This window comes from Watersipora subatra, chromosome 3 (genome assembly GCF_963576615.1).
Source record: "Watersipora subatra chromosome 3, tzWatSuba1.1, whole genome shotgun sequence".
Lineage (NCBI taxonomy): Eukaryota > Metazoa > Bryozoa > Gymnolaemata > Cheilostomatida > Watersiporidae > Watersipora > Watersipora subatra.
In genome coordinates, this window is record NC_088710.1 from 51,159,814 (window position 1) to 51,187,612 (window position 27,799).

Below are 27,799 nucleotides of genomic sequence, written 5' to 3' on the forward strand. Positions count from 1 at the left end.
TTCAAATTCATCCGGACACGGAGCTTTAATTCCAAGATTTTAATAGTTATAGCTGGACATACCGAAGGACAGACAGAAGACAGACAACACACTTTGGGAAATATATATATACAGTATATTTAGATGTATAGGTAGACTTCAACGCAGATGTAATGTATGTATATAATATATAGCATACACTTTGTGTCATTGTACACTGAAACATAGAATGATAGAGTGAATAAATAAAACATATAAATGGTTCCAGGCGGGGTTCATTTGTGCATTGGTATGTAGTTATCTGCTCTTGTAATTAATAAGTTATGTAAGCGGGAAGTCCAAAAATCACATGACAGGTCATCATTTTTCATTCCAGATTATAGGACAAGTCAATCTTAAATATAACCCACCTATACAGCTAGCAGGCTTTACTTACAGGTTCATTGTGAACATACATCAGCATTAGAATGTTATACTTGTACACATGGTAAAAGAAAAGAAGACAATTATGAAATCATCTAAAAGGAAACTCAAATCTTTAAAAAGATAACAAAATATGAAGGTTAGAGATAATTATAATACAGTTTCCTGTCTGATCTTTTCCAGCAAAGTTAGTCTATCAAAGGTCTACTGAAGCTGGATTATAAAAAACAAGGGCAGCTAAGTTAACAAGAGAAGACAACTCAGCAGAGAAAAACATGGATCCAAACCTCTCAGCACCTAGCATGATTTGAAACACCCTTTGAGCAGATCACTGGTGATATTGCTGAAAACAAGTACAACTAGTGAGATCTGTATTAGCCTGCTTTGGCAAATGTTTGGCAAATTATAGATTTTGCCGGTATAATGATAAGCGATATAATGGCTTTTGTTATGCATGATTGTTAATTAGCACCTACGGTGTTGGACAGTCAGAATACATAAACAGCTAATGAGGCGAAATGTAGCTTATACCATTGAGTAGAGCCAGAGCTCTGCTTATATAAGCGCTTTTCAATCATTCTATATTAGCATCTTGCCTGTAGCAGTAGTAAACTGTCTGGTTCTCTGGTTCAAAGTTACATTTGCTTAACTACGAGTTTTATGTTTTCTACATAACAGGGATGTGAAAGACGTAGATTGATGAACTTAACAGTTTTACTCAAATATATAGATATTGGTCTAAGAAAAAGAACTTCAGGTGTGTATTCACAATCCTATAAATTGTCGTTGTCACCTTGTACACTACTAGGCTCGGTGACTTTATAATCATTTGCTGGAGTGCTCTTTACGAAACATCTCTAAATCTTACACAACACTCTCAAGCCATTTTTTATAGAACTATTTTGAATAAAAGTCAGCTCTGCGAGAAGGGAGAGAAAGAGTTTAACATCGTAATTTGGTACAGCTTATTCTATGCTTGTAGATATTAAAATTTTTGCAAAGCAAAGTAGATGCTATGTTTTTATACGTTTTAACAAAAGTTATCCTCTCTTTTAAGCCTCTTTGATAAAATTGTGCCCCATGTCCCAGTGTCTCAATTTCTTCACAATTTGATATGCTTGGAATGTTTGTTCATGGCTTTGTTGAACAGATCATTAATGAGGTAATACAATCTTACTTTACCACATAGAATACATTTTGGCAAGTGAGCATCTTATCCAATCGCTGCGGCATGCACCTCGTTATGCATGGCAATAGTACGTACTAAAAAGCTATGAGCGCACCAATTGAGGCACATTTTGTGGCTTTGCCAAAACGGCGGAACTCCGTGCGGAGCAACTTGCATAATTTCTCAAAGGATTCATAAGCGTCACGTGATTCTAATCGAATTTTTCCACTCAGTTTACGATAAGGTATTTACAGAGCCCGATTGGCCATAACGCTAAATAGTCACTATTCATAAAATTTGTGCGGGCTGTTCAATCTGAGCCCCTATGCATACGCCATCTGATTATTATCGGACTTACATCCAACCACGTGAAATTCGCCGGCGATTGAATATTAGGGAAGCTAAGTGTAACTTGTCCGGCTACTAGTAAACGTTTGTACTTTCCACAGATACATTTACCCATCTACCTTGCTGTCGGTATCACTCGTAATGGCTGGAGTAATACACCCTCATTTTCACACATCGGAAAAAGCTCTGGACCATCGTAAGTCGTAATCCAACATAATTCTGTAATGATGATGCAACAATGAGTTTTTTTTATCCTACTTTCTCTACATTTAATCATGATTAATGTGACTTATTGCTATATAGATGGTATATTTAGTTATTTTTACGTAAGTGTATTTATATATCAAACCATGCAACATCGATTAAATATCTAATCTCCTAAAATCTCAATAAATCAAAACTGTTTAATGTACTTGGTTCACTTTGTGATGTGCGCCAGTAGTTTAGTTCAAGTTTGTTTAATGCATTTTTGGAACACTGCTTTTTTCTGCCAAATTTAAATTCATAATTCATCTATAGATAACCCGGTAACCCGGCGTCTAAATACATATCCTGTTGACTCAGCATTTCAGAATATTTTTCATATTTCATTGTACAATGAGCATAGGGTGAGGTTTTAGCAACAAATAAGTGCATATATTTATTCGTGTGTTATTATTTCTAAACTCTTGAATATTATTACTACGACAGTGGTTGCGGTTGAAGTCGCCCTACTACTGTTGCTGTTGACCATTTCAAATGTGAAGAATTGAGGCAATCGCTGATTACAAAACTGAACAATATTGGCTAAAACAAAATAGATTGAAAGGGAGCATATTTTTTGATTAAAGCCTTTATCGGCAACTTGCAAGTTTGGGGTGCTTATCTTTTCCGCTTTGACTTAACAATTTTAGGTATGCTCCGTATAAAAAACTGCGTGTTGTAGATACCAAGCGTAACTGTGTTAAAATTTTAGCAAATTCAACTATCATAAGTTCTATACAATCATAAGTTCTAGCCATGAGTTGAACTATCTTCTGTGTCGTGGCATGGGAAATGCCAGTGGTCAATAGAACTGTTAAGTGCACCCTCATATTGTTTTCCTGTTTCCATTAGATTATGAGTTTGATCATGACTTAATAAAAGAGCCCATGTTCTTTTTTACTGTCATTCATTAGCCATACTGCAATTAGTAAGCTGGACCATTTCAGTTTTCAATTATGTGTTCACTCCCTGCACTGGCTGCGTCTGCTATCTTTAAATTAATAGGTCAGTGGAAGTAGACATGGGTCCACTGAAATAAACTTATATTTGGACAATGGGATTATTTTATCTTAGGCCTATTTTATTGCAGAGACAGACTGTATTTCATTCGACTCGTGTGTAGCGTATTGCATGTAGCGTATTGCGGATTCTGGAATAATAATACTGTCCCACCCATTGGTGCCTTGCTGGATGTTACAACAAAACCACTGATTTGTTCTGATCACTTTTTCTGCTGACCTTGTTGCTAAACAGCTAAAGTCCTCCTGGCTGCGCAGCTCTATATGCTCATCTATGTTGAAGAACTTCAGATTGCTATTTAACCAGTCTAAAGTAGGCATTGTTGCTCTAGAGTATTTTGGAAACTGAACCTTCACTACAAATCCAGATAATGGGAAAATAATGGGAATACTTTGTGGTTTATCTATTAACTCTGTTTTCATTCTTAACAATTACATAATTTTTGTTAGCTAATGATGGATGTGTCTCACCGACATCTGAAACGTCTGATGATACAACATCAAGTGAGGATGCACACAGTCCCAAGATCAATGCATCAATGCAAGAAGGCGATCCGACAAAGTCAGGGGTCGATGAGAATCAGTCGGAGAATGTTTTAGTTATTGATACAACGTTCACTTGCAAGATTATTGCCCCAGGGATGGACCCATTTGAGATCAAGGTACACAATGTTGTAAAAAGTTGGATGATGAATTTGAAGTGAATGTGCAGTTTTCAGCTTAGTTACTGATCACTATTTTGTTGAAAGTTGTACCTCGCTATGGCTATCAATACCTTGCTAACGACTATCAACTGCTACAGTTGCTAAGAATTTGTTGTTATATTCAATGCTTGGCCAATAGACAGTCATTTGACAAGAAATTGTAGGTCAGCTCTGAAGAGATCACGCAAGAAATTCGAAACATGCTGATGGACACGGAAGAGCAATGCCATCGAACATGTTTTGCCCTTAATTTGAATGGCGTCACGCTAGACGCATACACTGAGCTGAAGAATATACCTGGCATGAAAGAAGGAGCGGAAATTAAGGTCTTGGAAGGTGTGTCAATATTGTGTAGAAGTTTTCATCCATCTATATATAGTTTGGTATAGCAACTTGGTTATAAAACCATTTGCAAGTTTGCACTGGTGCGTGCGTGTGCATTGTAGGGAGTCTTTAACCTAACTGTATACGTCTTTGTTCTACCTTCAATGGAGTCCGCCATTGAATTAACCAGATAGATTAAAAATGTTGATTTCATTGTAATCGGGTGTTTATTCTAGTAGTGATTTGATTAGATTGTCGTTGTATGTGTATTGCAGTTTCTAAACGGGATTATTTGAGATGCCGCTTTGTGTGAATGACTGATTCTTGTCAGCGCGATAATTGAATTGTGTGTCTGTTAGTTTTTTTTACTATTCATAAAACGTGCTTCTGTTTGTTTTGCTCTAGATTTGTAAGCTTCTTCATTGTTTGAACGTGTTACCTATCTTGTTGGAAGATGACTAAGGCTACTGCCTTTTTCATATTTGCTCTATTGTTCTTTGTTGACAAGTAATAACTATAGTAAGCACATCGGTCTTCTGGGCACTGACGTGCTCTCTGCACGGCGGTCTTCTGGAAACTGATGTGCTCTCTGCACAGCTTTGTACCTTCGAACATTGGCGCAGTCTCCTTGAAAACTCATGAGGTGGTGCAAAGTACTCTTAACTGCACATTTTTGGCAAACCAAATATATGTCACACGTCCCATTGCCGAGTGGTATTTGCACAGTTCGATGCACTTTTGTATGCAGATCTTTACACGGTGCGGGAAGCCCGTTTCCATGTTAAAAGAATAAAAGAGATTCTTACATCATGCGAGTTGGCTGATTCGTATGCCGGCACCAACATGTGCTCACTCAGCTTTGTGAATGGAATCTGGTCTGGGGACGGAAATAATGGACGAAAAGGAAAGACGGGCGAAGGGTCGATGGACTGTACTCCACCGGAGTATATCATGCCAAAGAGCAAGGAAAGACCTCTACTCCCCTTACACCCAAACCTCGTCGAAAACAAGGTATCCCATTTTATTGGTAATCATCGATATAAAGAGCTTGTGTCTTGGTAAGGTGGATAGACTTTTGTTCTATCAATTTATTGATCCAGAAGTGAGAATGTAGAGTTTTATAGAAACTCTAAAACTCTGTTATGAGATTGTGGAGGGGTTCGACAATTAGATGAATTAGCCTGTTTATTCCTTTATTTAATTCATCAAGTCGTGAAACCTGTTAAATTACATATAAACAATAAGTCTTGGTGCCCATAATAGAAGCTGATACACAGTTACATAGAGTTGAAAACATTGTGCATCAATTGTGGTAAAATTGCATAATCATACTTCATACATAACCATGCATCATAATTTCAACATAATTCAATTCAAGTAAATTAATTAAAACAAAAATTTAAGACAAATTACTGACCTGTGCCTCTATAAATCCCAATCTGTTTATTCTGTAGAAAAGCTGCTATATGTAGTGTTGAAATAAAACATTTTATCTTAGTGATAAGTGCTCGTGGATTCGAGTTTAGGTGCAAACTGGCAACAGGTCAAAATCTTCCCTGCCAGGTAGATCACTCTAAAGTTACAATTGGCCAGAAACATCAAGTCACAGGCAGCAAGGACCAATGATGAGGAGCCCAGCCAACTTCCGACAGGCTACCACTGCGAGACAGAGAGACTTCGTGATCGTAGACACTTTATTCCAAGCACAATAATTTTTTAACCATTTAATGAGTTCAACAGGTACCAAAGCTCAGTTGCCCATGGCTGAGATTTTTACACTAATTGCAAGGTTTAATTGAAAAAGCAGCCATGAGTTTTTGCGCAAGAAAATGAGCGATTGTGAGTCACTACACTCCCACCTAAATTTCTTGAAATTTACTAATTTATTTTTATTTATTTATTTTTTTTTTTTATTTTTTTTTTTTTACAGGCATTTTCTTTGGGTTTGTATTTTAAACTACATGAGGTTATCAAATTCCATTATTCAGAACAAATGATGTAATAATTGTGTTAAAATACTTGTTAGAATATTTTGCTTTACTGCTAGCTCATGTGATAGGAGTCATGAGCACTTGGTTAATTAAACTGCTAAGTCTAATTGTATTACATCTACTACCATTACTACTACTACTATGCGTCCATATTGATGCAGCAAACATATTTGGCTTCTCTGAGACCTAGGCTTCTACCAGCAAGACCAGCTTGTTTACTGATCTGATCAGCCTTGTAGCCGGCTTGATAGGTTTCCCTTTCTTGTCTAGCATGTGGTTCCCAAGAGTAACCTCTGCTCTGCGCACCAGTCCATCAGATCCAGGTTTGACATTAGTGACTCTCCCTATCTTCCAGTCGTTTCGGTCCACACTGTCATCCCAAAGTAGAACAACATCTCCCGCTTTGATATTTTTGACTTTCGCAGTCCATCTTTGTCGTTGGGTTATGAGACTAAGATATTCCGTTTTCCAGGCTTTCCAAAAGGCTTCTGTCACTGCCTGAGTAACGATCCACCGTTTTCTGGAGTACACATCCTCTTCAGGAAAGTCTCCTGGGGGTGGTGCTGAGAGCTGCTCTTTGCCAGTCAGTAGAATATTCGGGGTCATTATTCCCTCATCTGGGTCTTCGATGACTGTTCCAGTCAGCGGTCTGTTGTTCACAACGTTGGCGACCTCACTAAAAACAGTTCTTAGAGTAGTAGAGTCCATTCTGTACTTCACATTCAAGCCATTCATGACTGCGCGGATCGACCTAATCATGCGTTCTGTGACTCCTCCATGGTGGCTTGCTTTAGGAGGATTAAACTTCATGGTAATCCTGCTACGTTGAAGATAGTCGTCAACCTTTTTGTCAGCTAGATTGAGCTGCCTTTCCATTTCGTTCTTCATCCCAACAAAATTTGTACCGTTGTCACATATGATTGTTCGAACCGGTCCGCGTATAGCCATGAAATTACGAAGTGCGAGTATCAGACAATCCGTTGTCATCTGGTCGAGCATTTCAATATGAACAGCCCGAGAATAGAGGCAGGTGACCACTAGTCCCCAGCGTTTCCTCTCCGTACGGTAGTCCTTCACATGGAATGGGCCGAAAACATCCATTCCTACATGGGTGAATGGTGCCGTAAGTTCGAGTCGCTCCTTTGGTAGGTTGCCCATTTGTTGTTTCATAGGTGTCTTTCTCAGTCTCTTGCACAGTATGCAATCACGTAGGTGTTTCTTTACTGCTCCTGGTCCATTTACCAACCAGTACCCTGCTTCTCTGATAGCGCACAGCGTTGAGCGGTATCCTAGGTGCTGAATCTTGTCGTGTTCCCTGGCTATAATCAGTCTTGCAATGTGAGTATGTTTTGGAATTATTACTGGATGTTTATAGTCATGGCTCCAGTTGGAGGCATTGGTTGCTCTCCCACCTACGCGCAGTATTCCTTCTTCTGTGAATGGAGAGAGTGACGAGATCCCTGCTTCTTTCTCCCCCTTCGGATAGGCCAACTTCTGTACTTGACTTACTATGAATTTCTCTGCATTTTCTAAGTCTGTGACAGATATTTCTGGTTGTCTCCATGCTTTCTGTCTTACGCAGCCCTTTAAAATTGCTATGCTTTTCACAAGTTGTTCCATATTGCTGTAGCGATCATATCTGCTGGCCAGATTGATGGTGGTCTGAGCCGAGAAGGTTTTCATCATTCGCACCTCCTTATCGTGGTCATCCACTGTTACATTGACGCTGTTCTCTTTAATGTATCGCTGAATACACGGTTCATGTAGAAAGTCTGGTCCCTTAGTCCATGTGGACTCCTCAACAAAATCTTTTGTGGAGCATCCTCTTGATGCCCAGTCTGCGGGATTGTCTTTTGAGCGTACATGTTGCCACTGTTCCACCTCTGTTATGTTTCTGATCTGAGTAACTCGGTTTGTCACATATGTATGGAAGCGCTTGTTTTCATTTCTAATATATCCCAGAGTTATAAGAGAGTCTGTCCAAAATACTTCCTTGCTTATTTCCATCTTGAGCTCTTTGCGCACCACACTGGCAATCTTTGAGGCTGTTACAGCTCCTTGAAGTTCTAGACGAGGTATAGTTGTTGGCTGCTTCAGTGGGGCCACTCTGGCTTTTGAAAATACGAGGTTACAAGTTACAGTTGAGTCTGTGTGCTTCAGCCTGACGTATGAGCAGGCTCCGTATCCAGCTTCGCTTGCATCACTGAAATGGTGCAGTTCTGCCGCGGCAACGTCTCCTGTCTTGTAGCATCGCTGAAATGCGATAGAGTCCAGGTGGGTCAGGTCTTTCAGCCAACCTATCCATTCTTTACTAACCTCTGGTGTGAGAAGTTGATCCCATGATGTGTTTTCAGCGGTGACTTTCTGTAGAATCCTCTTGCCTCTGAATACTATTGGGGATATGAGTCCTAAAGGGTCATAGATTTGAGCGATGGTTGACAACACTCCTCTCTTGGTCATCTGTGTTTCTATCTTTGGCGAATTGAAGCGAAGTGTATCTGTGTCGACGTTCCATTCCATGCCAAGCGTTCGTTCCTGCGGTAATTGGTCTTTAAAGAGGTTGAGATTTTGTGCGGACTCTACTCTTTCAGATTCGGGAACAGAGGTGAGGACCTCTTTGTTGTTCGATATGAACTTGTGCAGCCTTATGTTTCCTTTAGTACATATGGCCCTTGCTCCTTGGATGAGATCTTTGGCATCCTCCAATGTTTGGACACTAGTCACACCATCATCTACGTAAAATTCCTCTCTCAGAAAGCTAGCTGCTGCAGGGTGTATGGTTCTATGGTCGTCTGCAAGCTTTCGTAATCCAAATGTTGCTACCGCTGGTGAACTTGTAGCGCCAAATAGGTGCACGTTCAGACGAAATTCCTCAATCTGCGTCAGTGTTTCATCAATCCATAAGAACCGTAAGTAGTCCCTGTGATCGGCTTTGACTTTGAAATTATAGAACATCTGTTCTATGTCGCAGGTTATAGCTATCGGTTCTCGTCGAAACCTCATCAAGATTCCGATCAGCGAATTCATATGATCCGGGCCACTGAGCAGTCTATCGTTGAGTGAAACACCATTAAAACGTGCGCTAGCATCCATCACCACTCGGAGCTTTTTCTTCTGCTTGTGTCGAACACTGAAGTGTGGTATGTACCACACCTTGCCAGGTTCCGATGAAAGAGGAGCTTTTTCAACATGGCCTTGCTCAATAAGCTTATTCATGAACTTCCTGTATTCTGCATGGTAGCTGGGTTCAGCCTTAAACTTCTTAACCAGACCTCGAAGTCGGCTCTCTGCTTGCAATCTGTTATATGGCAGATCTGCTTTATTCTTGAATGGTAATGGTATCACATAGTTTCCGTTTTGATTGCGAGTAATTTCTGTTCGCATAATTTCCAAAAACTTTAGGTCGTCTTGTGAGATGTATTGTTGGTCATTGCTGGTGTCCTTGAAGTCTTGTTCCAGCAGATTTATAAGTGCTGTTGTCATTTCTGTTCGGAAGACATACTTACCTGGTTTCTGATTGCTGCTAGGTCCTCCACCCATAGTCCAACCAAAAAGGGTTCTGACTCCGAAAGGAAGACCTGTAGAGCCTGAGGGAGCGGGTCTCGTCTCAAGCGGCTGTAGAATTTCTGGATGATCTGCCCCGATCAGTAGTCCTACTGGTATATCAAGTTTTGGAGGAATTTCGGCAGCAATTTTCTGGAGATGCTGGTACCTTTTGGCTCTGCTGGTGTCTGGTATCTGGTCGCGTTTGCAAGAGACATGGTCTCTTCTGTATGCACTTATCTGCGCATTAGTGTTTGTAGTATAACCTCTGAGCATTAGATGGTCATACCTCTCTATGTCCACACACTCTGATCCATTTATGGTATGAATTGTGACATCTCTTTCTATGTCGTCTGGCTTTGCCTGTAGCATCTGTACTATATTTGAAGAGATGTAGCAAGCATCCGACATACTGTCGAGCATAGCATAGACCAGTATTTCTCTTCCTGTCTCAGCTGACAAGTATACAGGCACTAGCATGCTACTTAAGTTGCCCCTTGTTCCGATTGCTCTGCAGCTGAGTTCCTTCCTCTGCTGGTCAGTTGATGAAGCTTGAGATTTCTCCTGTGCCTTCTGCTGTGAAGCCTGGTTTGTTATCGGTTCCTTTGAGTTGTCCGTAGCTTCCGACTTACCCTTAGAATTGTCCATTTTTAGGGGTATCCAGTTGGGGTCATGGTTGACAGTGGCGTGTCCCTTCTTACAAACATAACACTGCTTTTTGTTTTTGCAGCCTTTAGCTCTATGTCCAACGTTCAAACATCGGTAACACCATCCTTTCTCCTTAATCACCTTGTCACGTTCCTCTTTCGGCATCTTCTGCAGTTTGAAGCATTCAGATGTGACGTGGTTGCTCATTGAGCAGTAGAGACAAAATTTACTGCCGTCTGGCTTCTTTGTGTCGCTTTCAGCTAGGAAGCTCCCAACACTCCTCTTGTCCGATCTCTCTTTTCTGTCCTTCTTTTCGTCTTTTCTTTCCTTTCTTTCTGATGTCATACTCTGTGTTATCTCCATGTTGGCAATCTCTGCTTCATCTTTAACAAACTCTTCAAACTCCTCAAAGTTTGGGTATCGTTTAGCCATTCTATTCTTCTGTGCAACTACCCTCGGCCATCGTAACTTTAGCCACTCCGGTAGCTTGGCTGCCATTTTTTCATTTTCCAGGGGGCTGTCCAAGATTGATAGCTGTCCCATAGACTTTTTCGCACTCCGCAAGTATCCGAGAAAATCACTATACTCTCTCAAACCCTTGTAGTCCTTTGACCTAATGCTTGGCCAATCAGAGAGCTTTTTAAGAAAACTTCTAGTAATGGTGAATTCATTGCCATAGCGATCTTTGAGTAGACTTATGGCGTCGTCATAAGAAACAGTTGTGTTGCTACATAGGTGGCTTTCCACACATTTTCGAGCCTCACCGCTTAAGTACTTCTTGAGGTGACGTAGTCTGTGGTGCCCGGTTATCTTCTCAGCTGTCAAGTACTCCTCTAGATCTACTTCCCAATCTGAGTACTGCAGAACATTTCCATAGAAGACGTCTGGCTCCACTGATTTTCTGTTGGTATCCTTCAACGCATCTGTAAACCCTTTGATTAGTGTAGTTAGAACAGTAGAGTCGGAGGTCTCTGAGAGGGCTGGTGATGATGGTGGGGTTATCTTACTCTCTGGTAAGCTGTTGAGTAGCCTTATGTTTCTAGTGGGGTTGCTGTTGAGTAAATCTGAATCTTCTCTCGATGGTTTCTCGGTAGAAGTGTTGGATCTAGCAAGTATGGAGATTTGTGTAGAGTTACTCTCTCCTGATTGCTCTGTTGTTGACATGCTTTGGACATCCTTGGTCATGAGTGATGTTACCTGTTTTTGCTTCTGAGTTGTAATCTTGATGTTTGACGGAAGTGCAGCATCGACATCTTTCAACAGCTCCTGGAACAGTTTCTCTTCCTCATCAAGTTGTCTGCTCCTTTCTTCGGCTTGCTGTTTCAAAATTTCTTCTTGCTCTGCTTCTTGTTCCTCGATCTTGTTGTAAATGAGTGCTTTGCATCCGTCTGCTTTAGAAATAACTGTTGCATACATCAACTTTGTACGTTCAGTTACCTGATCCTCGTCATTATTGCAAAGTGCAACTAATGTGTTGTACATTTCACATACATTACCTATGTTACTATCTAATTCATCACATACATTATATAAATGCTCTAGAGTGATACCCTCAGATAATGCCTTTTGGTTGGATGCTAAAAATCGCAGAACTGAGTTTACAGATTTACCGATTTTCAAGTTGAGTTCCGAGATTTTACTCTGTTTACCGTTTTCGGATAATTTTTTATCTCTGTGTGGTCGGGTTTGAGTAATAACAACTGAGCTTTCGGTACCCTTAGCCTCGTCAAGTTTGCTATCAGAATTTTCAGGATTATTTTCGCTTATATCATGTGTCTCTCCGTCACGCAGTGGTATCCCCTCATCCGCGGCTGAGTCATCCCCAACCTCAGACATGATGCCACCCACACACCCAATATATCCGACCAAATTTTAACCCAGAATAATCCACCCAGTTGGGATTACAATGTAATGCTACAAATCAAAATAAACAAAACCTATGCTAAGTAAACAAGCGCTTGCGTTAGGCAGTAGAATAAATGCCAGTACAGTAGATAATTAATTGTCACGGAAGCAAATATCCCACACAAATTTATACTAAACAAGATACTATATAAGAATACTGCACAAGGTTACTATTTTTGACTGAGCTGTCAAAACAAGATACAGTACGCAGCGATTCTGAATCTATAGTTGATGCTGGCAAATTGTCAATTTAAAGTGCATACCATTTGTGATAAAGGTATGTGATCAGCTGTTACTTTCGATAACTTTTGGATGCTGCTTCTGACTGTTCTGTGTAACTTACAGAATGTAGATCTGTAACTGTGTAGCTTACGATATGTCGGTCTTCAGTTTGTTTCGACATCAAATTCGGTTTAGACCTGTTCTGGTTTTAGTTCTGGCTCTGTTCTAGCTCAACTCTGTTCCGTTTGACCTTTGTCGTGACGCGTGTCGCTTCTGTTTCTCCACTCAAGAGGGAAGGTTTCACTGTAGAGTTTTATAGAAACTCTAAAACTCTGTTATGAGATTGTGGAGGGGTTCGACAATTAGATGAATTAGCCTGTTTATTCCTTTATTTAATTCATCAAGTCGTGAAACCTGTTAAATTACATATAAACAATAAGTCTTGGTGCCCATAATAGAAGCTGATACACAGTTACATAGAGTTGAAAACATTGTGCATCAATTGTGGTAAAATTGCATAATCATACTTCATACATAACCATGCATCATAATTTCAACATAATTCAATTCAAGTAAATTAATTAAAACAAAAATTTAAGACAAATTACTGACCTGTGCCTCTATAAATCCCAATCTGTTTATTCTGTAGAAAAGCTGCTATATGTAGTGTTGAAATAAAACATTTTATCTTAGTGATAAGTGCTCGTGGATTCGAGTTTAGGTGCAAACTGGCAACAGGTCAAAATCTTCCCTGCCAGGTAGATCACTCTAAAGTTACAATTGGCCAGAAACATCAAGTCACAGGCAGCAAGGACCAATGATGAGGAGCCCAGCCAACTTCCGACAGGCTACCACTGCGAGACAGAGAGACTTCGTGATCGTAGACACTTTATTCCAAGCACAATAATTTTTTAACCATTTAATGAGTTCAACAGGTACCAAAGCTCAGTTGCCCATGGCTGAGATTTTTACACTAATTGCAAGGTTTAATTGAAAAAGCAGCCATGAGTTTTTGCGCAAGAAAATGAGCGATTGTGAGTCACTACAGAGAATTTAGTCATAACACAAGAATAGAGAATAATAAGGAATACTGCAGTAAAGTTGGAAATGTCACATTTTCAGTACATGGAATGCTATGTCGTCAATAATGAACATACGTGTACTTGGTAACTTCTAATTTAATGCATGAGTGTCAAGATAAAGATACTAGTTTTTGAGAATTATGAAAAATGCAAGTGTTCTTTTAAATATTAGCTTCTTGTTTTCATTCAAGTAAGGCTTGTGTAGAACAAGGCTTGTGTAGAGGTGCTCATGTTCTATGTAACTTTTTAGGAAGCGCTTTCAAAAGCTGCCTCATGATCACCAAAGTAACATTTTTATCCCAATCAGGGTCACAACTAGCTAAACTAACAAGAAACATCTTGAAATAGTGTGAAAATTGCTTTAAATAATTATAGCCCAATCAAATGCACCCGCCGATCAAAATTGCCTTCTTGTTTTGTTCTTGTGCGATTCGAACTTTAGTGAATAAGCAACATGAATTGGGTCAGACTACAGAAGTAAAAGACAAATTTTGCTGATATATTCTCCAATCACACCCAAGGTTGAGGTGCTTAGGTCCAAACTGAATTGATACAGACTGAAGATTCGCGGTTTTAACACTGGCAGAGGTGGTTCAACTCTCACTCCCACCCCCACTCGCCTTATTCTAGTTGCTATGTGGCCACCTCTCGACTATGCTGTAATAATCAGCGAGTCTTTGTGATTTTAGGAAACATCATTTATTTATTTTGAGGTTCTATCCTGTGTGAAGATTTTAAGCTATGACCATTGGAATCCTCCGCCGAGCTACAGGAAGCTTCATGGGGATCTGCTCTATCTCCAAATCACCACTTTGGAGGAGAAGAAATATCATGCTACAGCCTGTACAAAAGGGTTTTACATCAACCAGTATGTTACACTTCATCCTCTTTCGTTCTATTGTAATTCTGTTGTTTTATCCTTCTATTCTCAAGAAGTTCACCTTGTTTGTTTGTTTGCAGGACCACAGAGGAAGAGTTCAATCCAAAACCAAGTCCTAACTTCAAGACATGTCATCACTCACTCGTAGATCTGCTATCCATGATCAGTCCTGCCTTTAAGAGAAACTGGTCTAGCGTAGTCAAAAAGAGGTAAGTAAAGTTAGCAAATGAATAAATTAATTTGTCTCTGGGTGCATAGTAAGTTTTTATTGTCTGACCACAACATGAGCAGCCATGGACATGCTGTTAGGCTGTTAGCCGGCGTAACCAACCAGTGTGTGATCCCTTTGAAGTCTTTATCTTGCTGGTTATTGTTAATGCAACTTGTCACTAACATTGAATCATCATGCAATTAAGTTCAGTGGTTTGTTGATGTAATGACAAGGAATTCTTGGTGCGTATGCATGTATAATGTGGTCGGAGGAGATTTTGCCTACTGCCAGGAAAAGTGATTAGTTTGTTGTTTGTACCATGACAGACCAGAGGTCTTAAAGAGGGTAGATTCTATTGTTGGTGCATTTCAGATATGCGAAGCACATCTATGAGAGAATGCCAACTCCATACCAAGTATACAGCTGGCTTGCACCTCAGCCTGAGCACACAATTGACCTCGTGCGTATGGAGGATGGTAAGAACGAGTGCCCATATCTCTTCCTGCCTTATCTATCTCTCTTGATGTCTTGTACCCATTGCTGCCTTGTATTCTATACTGCTGTTGTCCGCACTCATCACTCTGTGTATATTTGCAATCATTTCTGCTGACTGCCCATATTTTGCTCAAAACTGCTTCTGCCTGTGCGAAGGCTTAAAGGTTGACTTGCAACAAAATTCACATTACAGTTATTTGGTATCAAAAGATTCACCATGTCTTACTCTGTTGTGTTGTAACTGCCAAATATGTGGAAATGTGATTACAAGCTCTTAAAAGTTCAAAAACGAAAAGCCGCCGTAGATTGGAATCTCTTTATTTCGATATTTCAATTTATTTCAATTTTGTTGCAACCTTTAAGGCTGGTTCACACTATATCGCCGTATGTCAGCGTTTTCCTTTTAGCGTTGATTGTCGATTATGTGAACCGTTAATCGATGGCATTGACGAAACAACGCAGATACGTCGAAAAAGTTTGCTGCTGTCACAAACTTTTCCGATATTTCGCCGAGCATCGACGACATTCTGTACAGTGTGATCCATTTTGCCAATAGTAATTCGTGGTCGCTGATATCGTGATTTATTTATTTTCGTTTATGATAGTTGCTGCGGGCCTAGTATTTGATACAAGCACGAAAACAAAGATATTTCTTTGCGAAAAGGAAAAATGAGAGCACTACGTCACGGAGGATTTGCTGATACAAATGCAGATAGGTTTGTGATTGTGTGAACATTGTTGTTATTGCTGATCACCCAAGTATTGTGGCATCAATGCCGAGATACGGCGATATAGTGTGAACCAGCCTTTAGCTAACTTTTGCCATGCAATTATGTGGCTGGTCTGGCGCAATAGAGTATGTAATTTCTGACCAGTAGCTTCGGGCACTATTTTGGCTGTACTATAGCTGCTTGCATCACTCACTTATAAAATGCTTTCCATTAGCCCTTTAATGCAAGATAAAGTGCAGCCCAAATGTCATAGCAAACAGGTTTTGACGGCAGCAGTATAATACAATAATATTCTACTCCATTGTGACTGCTCAAACCTATTTTCGTCTCACTGTCAGTATGGAGTTCGACATGCCAGACACGGAGCATCATGAAAGGAACCAATTACATGCGCAGCATTATCTGTTACAATAACGAGATGTCATTGTAGCCTTATTTTGAAAATCTTCCACGCACCATTTCACTGAATTTTCTAGCATTGCATCCATGTTGGATATTAATAAGATGCATTACTAATGTTTTTGGAACACTGATTGGTAGACAGCTGGAAAATAGTATGTTTTGTCTATATAGTCCTATTTCGTGTTTAAGGTCAATAACATGCGCTTGTAATTTTCGATTTTATCGAACACTTCGTAAAGCGTCTGCACAGTTTTTCACTGGTAACTGTGTTTTATGATTTACTTAAGGCGCTACCTGTTGTCTGTTGTCTAACTGAGTAGTATGTTTAGATGTATCTAATGAACAGGTGACAGGGATGGTTAAGGTCATTATCCGGCAACAGGCTTTTATATCTTAACTTTTCCAGGGTACACCATCCTTACCTGCTATTCGCAACAGCTAATGTTACATGTCATTGCTTTGGCAAATAGTATGAGAAATACTCGATAGATTTTGACCCTAGCTTGGCAGTGCTGTCAGTTTTTGACAGCACTATGATTTGAAACAATGCCAAGCTAATATTGACCGGCATGATTGCATCATTAGTAGGAAAGTAACTTTCACTCTCTGTGTATCTTTTGACAGCCATTTTAATCTACTCTGCATTCAGCAAGGGTAAATTACAGAAGATTTTGTTTAAAAAAAGAACAACCAATCCATTTTTGGTGTACGATGTCTGAAGGACAATTTGAAATGGTTTTAAATTGACAAGATAACTTTTCCAATTTAAAACCATTTCATTGAAATTTGGCCATTTCAAAAACCATTTCATAATCAGGCAACGTTGTCATTTGCCTGATTCTGCTGAGGCTTTGCTAAATGACGTCTCATTTCGACCATTGGCAGGGCTCATGACTGGACGCCTTGGCTATGAAGACAACTTGCCCTCTGGCTCACGAGACTGGAATGAGGAATTTCAGATTGTTAAAGAGCTTCCCAAGAAAACTCTCCCGGAACGAGTTGACCGAGAGAGGTCACACTTCAAGGTCAACAGCGACTTTGTTTGGGCTGCGACGAGAGGTGCTCAACTAGTAGTAGATGGCTGTCTTATGCCCATTAACCCTGGAGAGGAAACAAAGTACGTTCAAGGACTGTATTACTAATTATTACAACTCTCTTTTATTTACTACACAAAGGGTGTAATGCGTAGTAAGGTGTGATATTCTTAATTCACTTTAAAAGCCAATGCTGCTATTGATAGACGGCTGCTGCCATTGATAGACTGCGTGGGTTATTCGCTACTAGGTCTATTATAAGTCCATCTAATTGAGCTAATCTACCAGCTCTATGCTTTGTCGTCACTGTGTTTGCTTGGTCGAATCGTCTTACCAGATGGCCTTGGCTTTACCCTCTTTTCTCAATTTTCGTAGAGTGCTGATTTAATGATTTTCGTGTGTCACACATACCTTTTCTTTTACTTTATACTGCCAGGATATATATTTAATAAGAATATATTTTTATTAGAGTAAATTTTGGTGAATCTGGAGCTTGTTAAAAATTAATGTAAGAGAGTCCACACTCCCAAATGCTTGTTGTAAAATTTTGTGTGTATGCACTAAATTACAAATCACACTGACTGCGTATGTGATGCTTACTGGTGATCCATCTGATAGTTCCTTAGATTAGGTTCCTGATAATTCCTGATCCTTAGTTCTGATAATTCATAGTAAGCCTATTAACTAGTAAATCTCATCAATTACGTATTTCTTATGTACTAAGTTTATGTCAAGAGTATTTCTGTTCACGCGCTTTTGGCTCAATAATAAATAGTTTTTAAAAAGATATTGATGTCAAGCATTTAGTCATCATTCCTTTTGGCTGTTTCCTGATGAATTTTATTAGCTAAAGCCGAATATATTTCAATGACAAATTTCCGGTGGAAGTTTGTTATGTTGTTTTCTAATGGTTTGACATCAAAAGTTACTTTGTGTTAAACTGTTTTTTAGTTGTGTTGTCATAGTTCAGTAAGACAACAAGGCAATGCGTTTCTTTGCAGAATGCAGATGTTCATCTGGAACAACATCTTCTTCAGCATGGGTTTTGATGTGAAGGACCATTACAAAGAGTTTGGCGGAGATTACGCAGCCCACGTTGCTCCTGTGAGTAAACATTCAATACACTTATCGCGGTCACCTGAAAACACTTATTCCTCTATCTAAATATACTAATCCTCGACTCCTTCATTTTGTTATCTTGTGTTCTCTTCGCGCTGCTTCGTGTTCCTGAGCGGCTTCTAAAATCATTCTTAACACTAAAGAGTTTCAGAAAATTTGCATGTATCTAGGTCAAAAGTATATGATGCCTTGATTGAGTAAAAAAATAAATGTGTAGGTGGATGCTGCTAACAAGCTTGGAATTTGCTGAGAACCGATAAACATGCTGTTGTATTATAAATGTTAAGAAAGCTTATCATCAAGCACCAATTAGCTGCTGAGTTTTGAAAAGGCGGGTGTCTTATGTCACACTCTGGTTGTAATATCCGTCTCTGCTGTAGTAACCGACGTGAATCACTCGTTATGTATGCTTGTATTATTGACATCTATATTAATTTATGAAGCCGAGCTAAATATTTTGTTTGCTTACCTTGCTAGAGACTAGCCAGAGTTACAACTACTTCTGGCCCATAGTTACAATAGCTAGAGCTTTTAGCAATGGATTGGAGCTTAGGTTAGTTCTGGGAGATTGTCATCTTTGACTTACTCAGCGACCATGGATCTGCAGCTAAATTGCTTAGATTATTCAATGAACTTATGAGAACTACTGCTGTGTCTGTTACAATAATTTGAGTTTTAGCTCATGCGCCATACTCACCAATGGTGACCCTGTGACCGTTGACATTAGTGTTAATGTCACCTTAATTATCTTGATGAAAGTAGAATTTTTGTGTTACATTAGATGATTAGATGGTGATGGAAATTGATGTGAACTTACCACGTGGCATTCCTTGTTTACATCCTGTCTTAATTATGTTATGCAATCTTTACTATAATAAGACCAGTGTCCATCTGTCTGGCTGAAGCCACGCTAAGTGTTATGAAAAATGATTGTACCTCACTGGAGTCGGACCTGGATATTCAGATTCGTAGTCAAGCGTGCTACCACTGTGCCACTTTTTCACATTTAGGAATAATTTTGCACATACTTATTACACATGACAATCTCTCACGGTGCCCGGGACTGCCAGCATACTACCGTATTTTTCGGACTATTAACCGCACCCCCTGTACCCAACCGCATCTGCTCTATTTTTAAAAAACTGATAATAAAACAATACATAGGCCGCATCTTTTGTATATGCCGCAGAACTCCTAACAGTGCTTTTAAACACGGCCGCAACTTTGCTGGTTAAAACGGAACATTGCCGTTAGGCACTGTTCCGGATTAACCGCGGCTTTTTAACCCAGTGTCTAACGAAACAGTACCGTTAGGCACTGTTTTCTTTTTTTTTTCACCGTTAGAGGTGCGCTAACTGGAGATTTCGGTTAGTGCGAACCTAGCGATAAAAGAAAAAACCACAGAATAGCCGCAGCCTCTAAATAAGCCACATAGCTCAAAATTTCTGAAAAAAGTAGCGGCTAATAATCCGAAAAATACGGTAGTTAGAAATAAATATAAGCATAAATTAGTAAGGATTTTAGATTAAGTGGTGTTGCAGGCGAAGGACTTACAAGGTGTTAAATCGTACCAAGAGCTGGATATTGAGGGACTTTGCACCCTCGGCACTGTGGTAGTCGATTACAGAGGCTACAGGGTTACTGCCCAGTCCATTATACCAGGTAAACATTGATGTAGCTGGAGATAGTCTAGTGGCTAGCCTTTGTTTACTCTATGATAGCGTGTAGTATTCGCCATCCACTGATATAGTTATGCCAAGTGCGACTGCCGGTAGCTTTGAAAAGGTCAAATAAATGTTAGAAAGCCGGCCTGCTGTGTCAGCTATGACCGGGTTAACGACAGTGGTTGGCATTGGACTTGCAGGTTGATGTAGGTCTATTTACAGTAGAAATATGTGTTTATGTTGGTGGATTGGGAATGGCTGCTTTGGCTGGACTAAAGCGTTTATTTAAATTGCGAACAATTCTGCAGCCTTACTGACAACTTAATTTGTTTAATCTATGGTTAAGCTCAGTTTATTCATAGCTCTTTAGTAACTGTATACCGCAAAGCAGTTGTGCCCATTGACTGCTGAGCGGTTGCTGGTTTATTATGGAGGGTGAGTCTACTTTCCAACCACAAACAATAATTTGTTTAGCTGATGTCTATACAGGCAGGCGGGTTCAAACTACCGGTGCTAAGGATTGAATTAAAAGGTTTTTCATTTCTATCTTAGTTTCTACGGGTTATATTTTACATGGCAAGAGTTTCTGGTACAATACATATTATCTCAGTTGACAGATTTTTCTATATTGAAAAAGTGTGCACCCTTAGTTTTGGATAAGATAGTTGTTTTAAAGTTGCCTAATTTTATACTCTCGTGATATTTACATACAACTACACTCCTTGTCAGTCTTTGGTTGCTAACTAACATTTTTTTAGACCAGTTTCGTAAATATTTTACATTATTCGGTGAGCCTGACACGAACCTAAGCTGTTGGTTTTGAAAATACGGTACACGAATGCAATGTTCGACTGACATACTGCACGAGCTTGGCAACACTTTATGCCTTCCTGCCCTATCTTGAAGAGTACAAGTATTTGACCTTCTCTTTTGCTATTTTCTTGAAGGTTTATTTGAAAATTGATTGCAAAAAATAAATTAGTTTGCAAACTTAAAAATGAGTGAAAGAACAATTTCTGGTAGCATTCTGTGGATATACATGATCCAAATGACTGAGAGAACAATTTCTGCTAGCATTCTGTGGATATACATGGTCCAAATGACTGAGAGAACAATTTCTGCTAGCATTCTGTGGATATAGACTATCCTCTTGGAAATTGAAACCACCTTGCAAAATTAGGCACACGTGTCAGCTCTAAATCAATGCCACCACGAAGGATTTTCGCCTTCCAAATTAATTCTGTGGCCATTCGTAAGCATTCATCTTAGCACTTGGCTAATTAGCACCCAGTTGTAGAAAGTTCTACAAGCAATGATGATGGAGAGTTGTTCGCAAACAAATGGGCAGCAGTAAAAGCATTGCTTCCTCCAGATGTTTAGTCGCGGTGTTCTTGTCTTACTAGGTATCCTTGAAAAGGAACAAGAGCAGTCGGTTGTGCAAGGTTCAATAGACTTTGGTAAGACAGTCGTAGCTGACAGCCGATACAAGCCTTTGCTAGAGAAAGCTGGTGTTAGTCTGAGAATCCGTCCTCACAAGTAAGGCTTGGCACTATTTTCCTCCTCGGTGTCTATTTATACTGATTAATGGCTGTGAAGAACTCATTGTACCATCAGATAGCATGAATAGACATGTTTCATTTGAAGAGCAAAATTTTATCAGATACGAAATAAAAGTAGGCACTCAAACTCTCATGTCTGCACTTAACAACAGACAATAAATGTTGTCAATTGTGGTTGAAGGTGAGTGTGGTTGCATGCATGATGTTGTATTCTCAGTTTGCTAAGAAAGTTGGCCAAATTTTGCTTACTCATCTGTGAATACCCGGTAAGGACAAACAAGTAGCTTGTATCAACCTTGTTGACATTTTTTTTATCTGTGTACATGTGTGTAGAATGTTTGCTCCGTTCTATCAGCTGTGCCTCGCCGTCTTATCTCATACAAATGAAGTGCTAGATTCTTTATAAAATGGGATAAAAAAGAGTTGGTGGGAAAAATGAAATAGGTTGGCAAACACTAAGAACAGCTCATTTCATACCTTACAGGGTGATCAATCATGAAGGGGAGACGATTGAGCTGTATTCATCTGCAGATTGCAAGGGCATTGTGGGCAATGATAGCAGATTATACATACTTGACCTCTTGCGAACTTTCCCTGTTGATATAAACTATACTAAAGGTATGATGGTTTCCTTCTGTCATTTGAGCTTTTAATGAGTCGTTGTTGAGTTGTCAACAGATTTCACCTATTGCCGTAGATATAGAAGGCCATGAAGTTGTCATATCCGAGGATCTGCGTAAGGCTGGCTACCCTCTGGAAAGCAGGCACTCTTTCATGACCCTCAGACAAGAGCTGGTGGATGCTTTTGTTGAGTAAGTACTGCTGCGGATTTTAGAGCCCGGGCGTAGTTTTTACCTGACCAAGTAAAGTCATTGTCATTTTAGAATTAACGCTCATCCATTGTCATCCATAGTAGTCTAGTGATGTCCAAGTCCTATTGTCTGATGTGTAAGATGAATTTTAATTCATTTGATTTTACATTTGCTATCTTATCCTTATATACTCACAGAGTAGAGGAAAACTTTGGGAAATTTGTGAAGGTTACTCAAAGCTGTTATATTATTCATTTATCTAATTAAAGAAATTTCTATGACTTTCAGTTTCACAGTTGTGTTACTGTCCACAAGATGATAACATCATCTCATAATTGTTATGAACCAGGTTAACACCTTTGGAGTGCTTTGTAGGCTAAACATAAATGGAGCTCAAATGGTAGTACTCTTATTGTTGTTAGTAATTTTATTATAAGCTGTACAAGCTGCTTATTACTCTCCTTCATGGCTGTGGCATTAAAGTTGTTAATTGGGGGAAGGGAGGATGCAACAATCAAATTTTGTGTCCTGTTTATTTTTAAATGCATGGGTTCATGTCGTTTTGTGTTCATGTGCCATACGAGATACTTGTAATTCGTCAGACCCTTGTGTTCATGTGCTATACGAGATATGTGTAATTCATCAGACCCTTGTGTTCATGTGTCATGCGAGATACGTGTAATTCATCAGACCCTTGTGTTCGTACATAGCATGAGATACATGGGATTTGTGAGAACTGCAGCTCTCCTCCTAGAGCAACAGCGGCAGAAGAGAGAACTTGCTTCAAGCGCTAAAAAGCAGTCAGAAGCTGACAGTCAACAAGATGCAGATGACAAAAGCAAGTCTGACACTAAAACAGAGTCTGACAGCAAGATGGAGTTGGACACCAAGACAGAAGCTGACACCAAGACAGAAACTGACACCAAGACAGAACCTGACACCAAGACAGAAACTGACAGCGAGACGGAGTTGGACACCAAGAAAGAACCTGACACCAAGACAGAGTCTGACAGCAAGACAGTGTCTGACAGCAAGACAGTGTCTGACAGTATTGCTGCTCTAGACGAGACGGTATGTACATGCATTGCTAACTGCGCTTTCCCTGTGGTCACTCCAACTTCGCCCATAAAACTTGACTATCTTTTTAAGGCAGTCTGATAATGACAGGCTTTACGAGTTAGTAAAAATATTCATGGTGTGTCAGCAGGTCTTGATTAGTAAGTATTTACAATATTAACAATAAAATATTCATGGTGTGTCAGCAGGTAGTCTTGATTAGTAAGTATTTACAATATTAACAATAAAATATTCATGGTGTGTCAGGCAGTCTTGATTAGTAAGTATTTACAATATTAACAATAAAATATTCATGGTGTGTCAGGCAGTCTTGATTAGTAAGTATTTACAATATTAACAATAAAATATTCATGGTGTGTCAGCAGGTAAGATTAGTAAGTATTTACAATATTAACAATAAAATATTCATGGTGTGTCAGGCAGTCTTGATTAGTAAGTATTTACAATATTAACAATAAAATATTCATGGTGTGTCAGCAGGCAGTCTTGATTAGTAAGTATTTACAATATTAACAATAAAATATTCATGGTGTGTCAGCAGGTAAGATTAGTAAGTATTTACAATATTAACAATAAAATATTCATGGTGTGTCAGCAGGTAAGATTAGTAAGTATTTACAATATTAACAATAAAATATTCATGGTGTGTCAGCAGGTAAGATTAGTAAGTATTTACAATATTAACAATAAAATATTCATGGTGTGTCAGGTAGTCTTGATTAGTAAGTATTTACAATATTAACAATAAAATATTCATGGTGTGTCAGGTAGTCTTGATTAGTAAGTATTTACAATATTAACAATAAAATATTCATGGTGTGTCAGGCAGTCTTGATTAGTAAGTATTTACAATATTAACAATAAAATATTCATGGTGTGTCAGGTAGTCTTGATTAGTAAGTATTTACAATATTAACAATAAAATATTCATGGTGTGTCAGGTAGTCTTGATTAGTAAGTATTTACAATATTAACAATAACATATTCATGGTGTGTCAGGTAGTCTTGATTAGTAAGTATTTACAATATTAACAATAAAATATTCATGGTGTGTCAGGCAGTCTTGATTAGTAAGTATTTACAATATTAACAATAAAATATTCATGGTGTGTCAGGTAGTCTTGATTAGTAAGTATTTACAATATTAACAATAAAATATTCATGGTGTGTCAGGTAGTCTTGATTAGTAAGTATTTACAATATTAACAATAAAATATTCATGGTGTGTCAGGTAGTCTTGATTAGTAAGTATTTACAATATTAACAATAAAATATTCATGGTGTGTCAGGTAGTCTTGATTAGTAAGTATTTACAATATTAACAATAAAATATTCATGGTGTGTCAGCAGGCAGTCTTGATTAGTAAGTATTTACAATATTAGCAATAAAATATTCATGGTGTGTCAGCAGGTAAGATTAGTAAGTATTTACAATATTAACAATAAAATATTCATGGTGTGTCAGCAGGTAAGATTAGTAAGTATTTACAATATTAACAATAAAATATTCATGGTGTGTCAGCAGGTAAGATTAGTAAGTATTTACAATATTAACAATAAAATATTCATGGTGTGTCAGGTAGTCTTGATTAGTAAGTATTTACAATATTAACAATAAAATATTCATGGTGTGTCAGCAGGCAGTCTTGATTAGTAAGTATTTACAATATTAACAATAAAATATTCATGGTGTGTCAGCAGGTAAGATTAGTAAGTATTTACAATATTAACAATAAAATATTCATGGTGTGTCAGCAGGTAAGATTAGTAAGTATTTACAATATTAACAATAAAATATTCATGGTGTGTCAGCAGGTAAGATTAGTAAGTATTTACAATATTAACAATAAAATATTCATGGTGTGTCAGGTAGTCTTGATTAGTAAGTATTTACAATATTAACAATAAAATATTCATGGTGTGTCAGGTAGTCTTGATTAGTAAGTATTTACAATATTAACAATAAAATATTCATGGTGTGTCAGGCAGTCTTGATTAGTAAGTATTTACAATATTAACAATAAAATATTCATGGTGTGTCAGGTAGTCTTGATTAGTAAGTATTTACAATATTAACAATAAAATATTCATGGTGTGTCAGGTAGTCTTGATTAGTAAGTATTTACAATATTAACAATAACATATTCATGGTGTGTCAGGTAGTCTTGATTAGTAAGTATTTACAATATTAACAATAAAATATTCATGGTGTGTCAGGCAGTCTTGATTAGTAAGTATTTACAATATTAACAATAAAATATTCATGGTGTGTCAGGTAGTCTTGATTAGTAAGTATTTACAATATTAACAATAAAATATTCATGGTGTGTCAGGTAGTCTTGATTAGTAAGTATTTACAATATTAACAATAAAATATTCATGGTGTGTCAGGTAGTCTTGATTAGTAAGTATTTACAATATTAACAATAAAATATTCATGGTGTGTCAGGTAGTCTTGATTAGTAAGTATTTACAATATTAACAATAAAATATTCATGGTGTGTCAGGCAGTCTTGATTAGTAAGTATTTACAATATTAACAATAAAATATTCATGGTGTGTCAGGCAGTCTTGATTAGTAAGTATTTACAATATTAACAATAAAATATTCATGGTGTGTCAGGCAGTCTTGATTAGTAAGTATTTACAATATTAACAATAAAATATTCATGGTGTGTCAGCAGGTCTTGATTAGTAAGTATTTACAATATTAACAATAAAATATTCATGGTGTGTCAGGCAGTCTTGATTAGTAAGTATTTACAATATTAACAATAAAATATTCATGGTGTGTCAGGTAGTCTTGATTAGTAAGTATTTACAATATTAACAATAAAATATTCATGGTGTGTCAGCAGGTCTTGATTAGTAAGTATTTACAATATTAACAATAAAATATTCATGGTGTGTCAGCAGGTCTTGATTAGTAAGTATTTACAATATTAACAATAAAATATTCATGGTGTGTCAGGCAGTCTTGATTAGTAAGTATTTACAATATTAACAATAAAATATTCATGGTGTGTCAGGTAGTCTTGATTAGTAAGTATTTACAATATTAACAATAAAATATTCATGGTGTGTCAGGCAGTCTTGATTAGTAAGTATTTACAATATTAACAATAAAATATTCATGGTGTGTCAGGCAGTCTTGATTAGTAAGTATTTACAATATTAACAATAAAATATTCATGGTGTGTCAGGCAGTCTTGATTAGTAAGTATTTACAATATTAACAATAAAATATTCATGGTGTGTCAGGCAGTCTTGATTAGTAAGTATTTACAATATTAACAATAAAAAAGCCAGAAAAACTTTAACAAACTCTAAATTATGTGCTGGATGTAGAAGTGTGAAGTATGCCTGCCATTGGTTTTGGGTAGCATTTGCACAACGGGTGTCTAACAGTGCTACATTTACAAAATTTAGTGACAGCGTCTGAGCAAACATAGACCATTGTCATTGTCTACTTGATAAACCAGTAAAGATGAGTTTATCTGGAAGAGCCCATTGCTTAAAGTGCCACTCTGGAACAAGTTCGGTTACAGATGTAAATGTTACTTTACCCAAAGCCAGCACATTGCGAGTTGACAATATTGCCTTGAGTCCTGTTTAGCTCAACTAATCGTTTATTAGGAAGAGTACATAACTCCTAATATGGAATCAATCTCTCTGAGTAGTCACCTGTAAACCTTCACTCATTACAAGGACATGAATAAAAAAATTTATTTCAGGAAGTAAAAGCAGCTCTGAACAATTTCCCAGCAAATAAAGAGTCGGATTCTGATTCTGAAAAGGCGAAAAAACTAGTGGAAACCCTTTTAGAGTCCAAGGAAACCAAACTAAGTGAAGGTAATGCAGTTGCTTTTTGTCATATCGAATCACATTGCTCAGTCAAACCTCTACTTACACGTGATCATCTCAACGTATGAATTTCCAACACGTAATGTAAAATTTGAGCAGGCATTTGACTCTAACCAGAAGTAGTTCTTAACTTTATTTCTAACATATTCCAAGTTTCTCACTCAGCCTACATTTCTACTTGTCTTTTGCTGTAACAAGTAACAATAGAAATTTTTTTAGTTATTACTTGATTAATTTGGATTTGTACTTGTGTTTTGTTATGGAAACATTTGCTAAAGCATATGATGGCTTCAAAGTACAAAGCAGAGAGGGGAATCCGTTTTGTGTGTAGAGATTTTTCTAGATTCGTCTT

The 27,799-nt window shown here is 38.1% G+C and overlaps 2 protein-coding genes across 2 annotated transcripts in view; one reads left to right on the top strand and one right to left on the bottom strand.

Moving 5' to 3' along the window:
* Positions 1-1,963: 1,963 nt before the first annotated feature.
* Positions 1,964-27,799, top strand: part of LOC137391649 (clustered mitochondria protein homolog) — a 36,948-nt gene continuing 11,112 nt past the window's right edge. Inside the window, exons 1-15 of the mRNA XM_068078167.1 lie at positions 1,964-2,114; positions 3,631-3,842; positions 4,049-4,220; positions 4,957-5,219; positions 14,313-14,467; positions 14,560-14,688; positions 15,063-15,166; positions 17,204-17,435; positions 18,354-18,456; positions 20,013-20,133; positions 21,539-21,671; positions 22,179-22,312; positions 22,392-22,506; positions 23,217-23,577; positions 27,318-27,435. Coding sequence (XP_067934268.1) covers positions 2,060-2,114; positions 3,631-3,842; positions 4,049-4,220; positions 4,957-5,219; positions 14,313-14,467; positions 14,560-14,688; positions 15,063-15,166; positions 17,204-17,435; positions 18,354-18,456; positions 20,013-20,133; positions 21,539-21,671; positions 22,179-22,312; positions 22,392-22,506; positions 23,217-23,577; positions 27,318-27,435 — 2,407 coding nt within the window. The 5' untranslated portion in view covers positions 1,964-2,059. The remainder of the gene's footprint in view (positions 2,115-3,630; positions 3,843-4,048; positions 4,221-4,956; positions 5,220-14,312; positions 14,468-14,559; positions 14,689-15,062; positions 15,167-17,203; positions 17,436-18,353; positions 18,457-20,012; positions 20,134-21,538; positions 21,672-22,178; positions 22,313-22,391; positions 22,507-23,216; positions 23,578-27,317; positions 27,436-27,799) is intronic.
* Positions 6,386-10,114, bottom strand: LOC137392202 (uncharacterized). Its single transcript, XM_068078849.1, has one exon. The coding sequence runs from the start codon at positions 10,112-10,114 to the stop codon at positions 6,386-6,388; it is 3,729 nt and encodes a 1,242-aa protein (XP_067934950.1).

What these genes read in the sequence shown, in the direction of transcription:
- LOC137392202 (XM_068078849.1), bottom strand. Translation starts at nt 10,114, where the DNA reads ATGCTACAGGCAAAGCCAGACGACATAGAAAGAGATGTCACAATTCAT.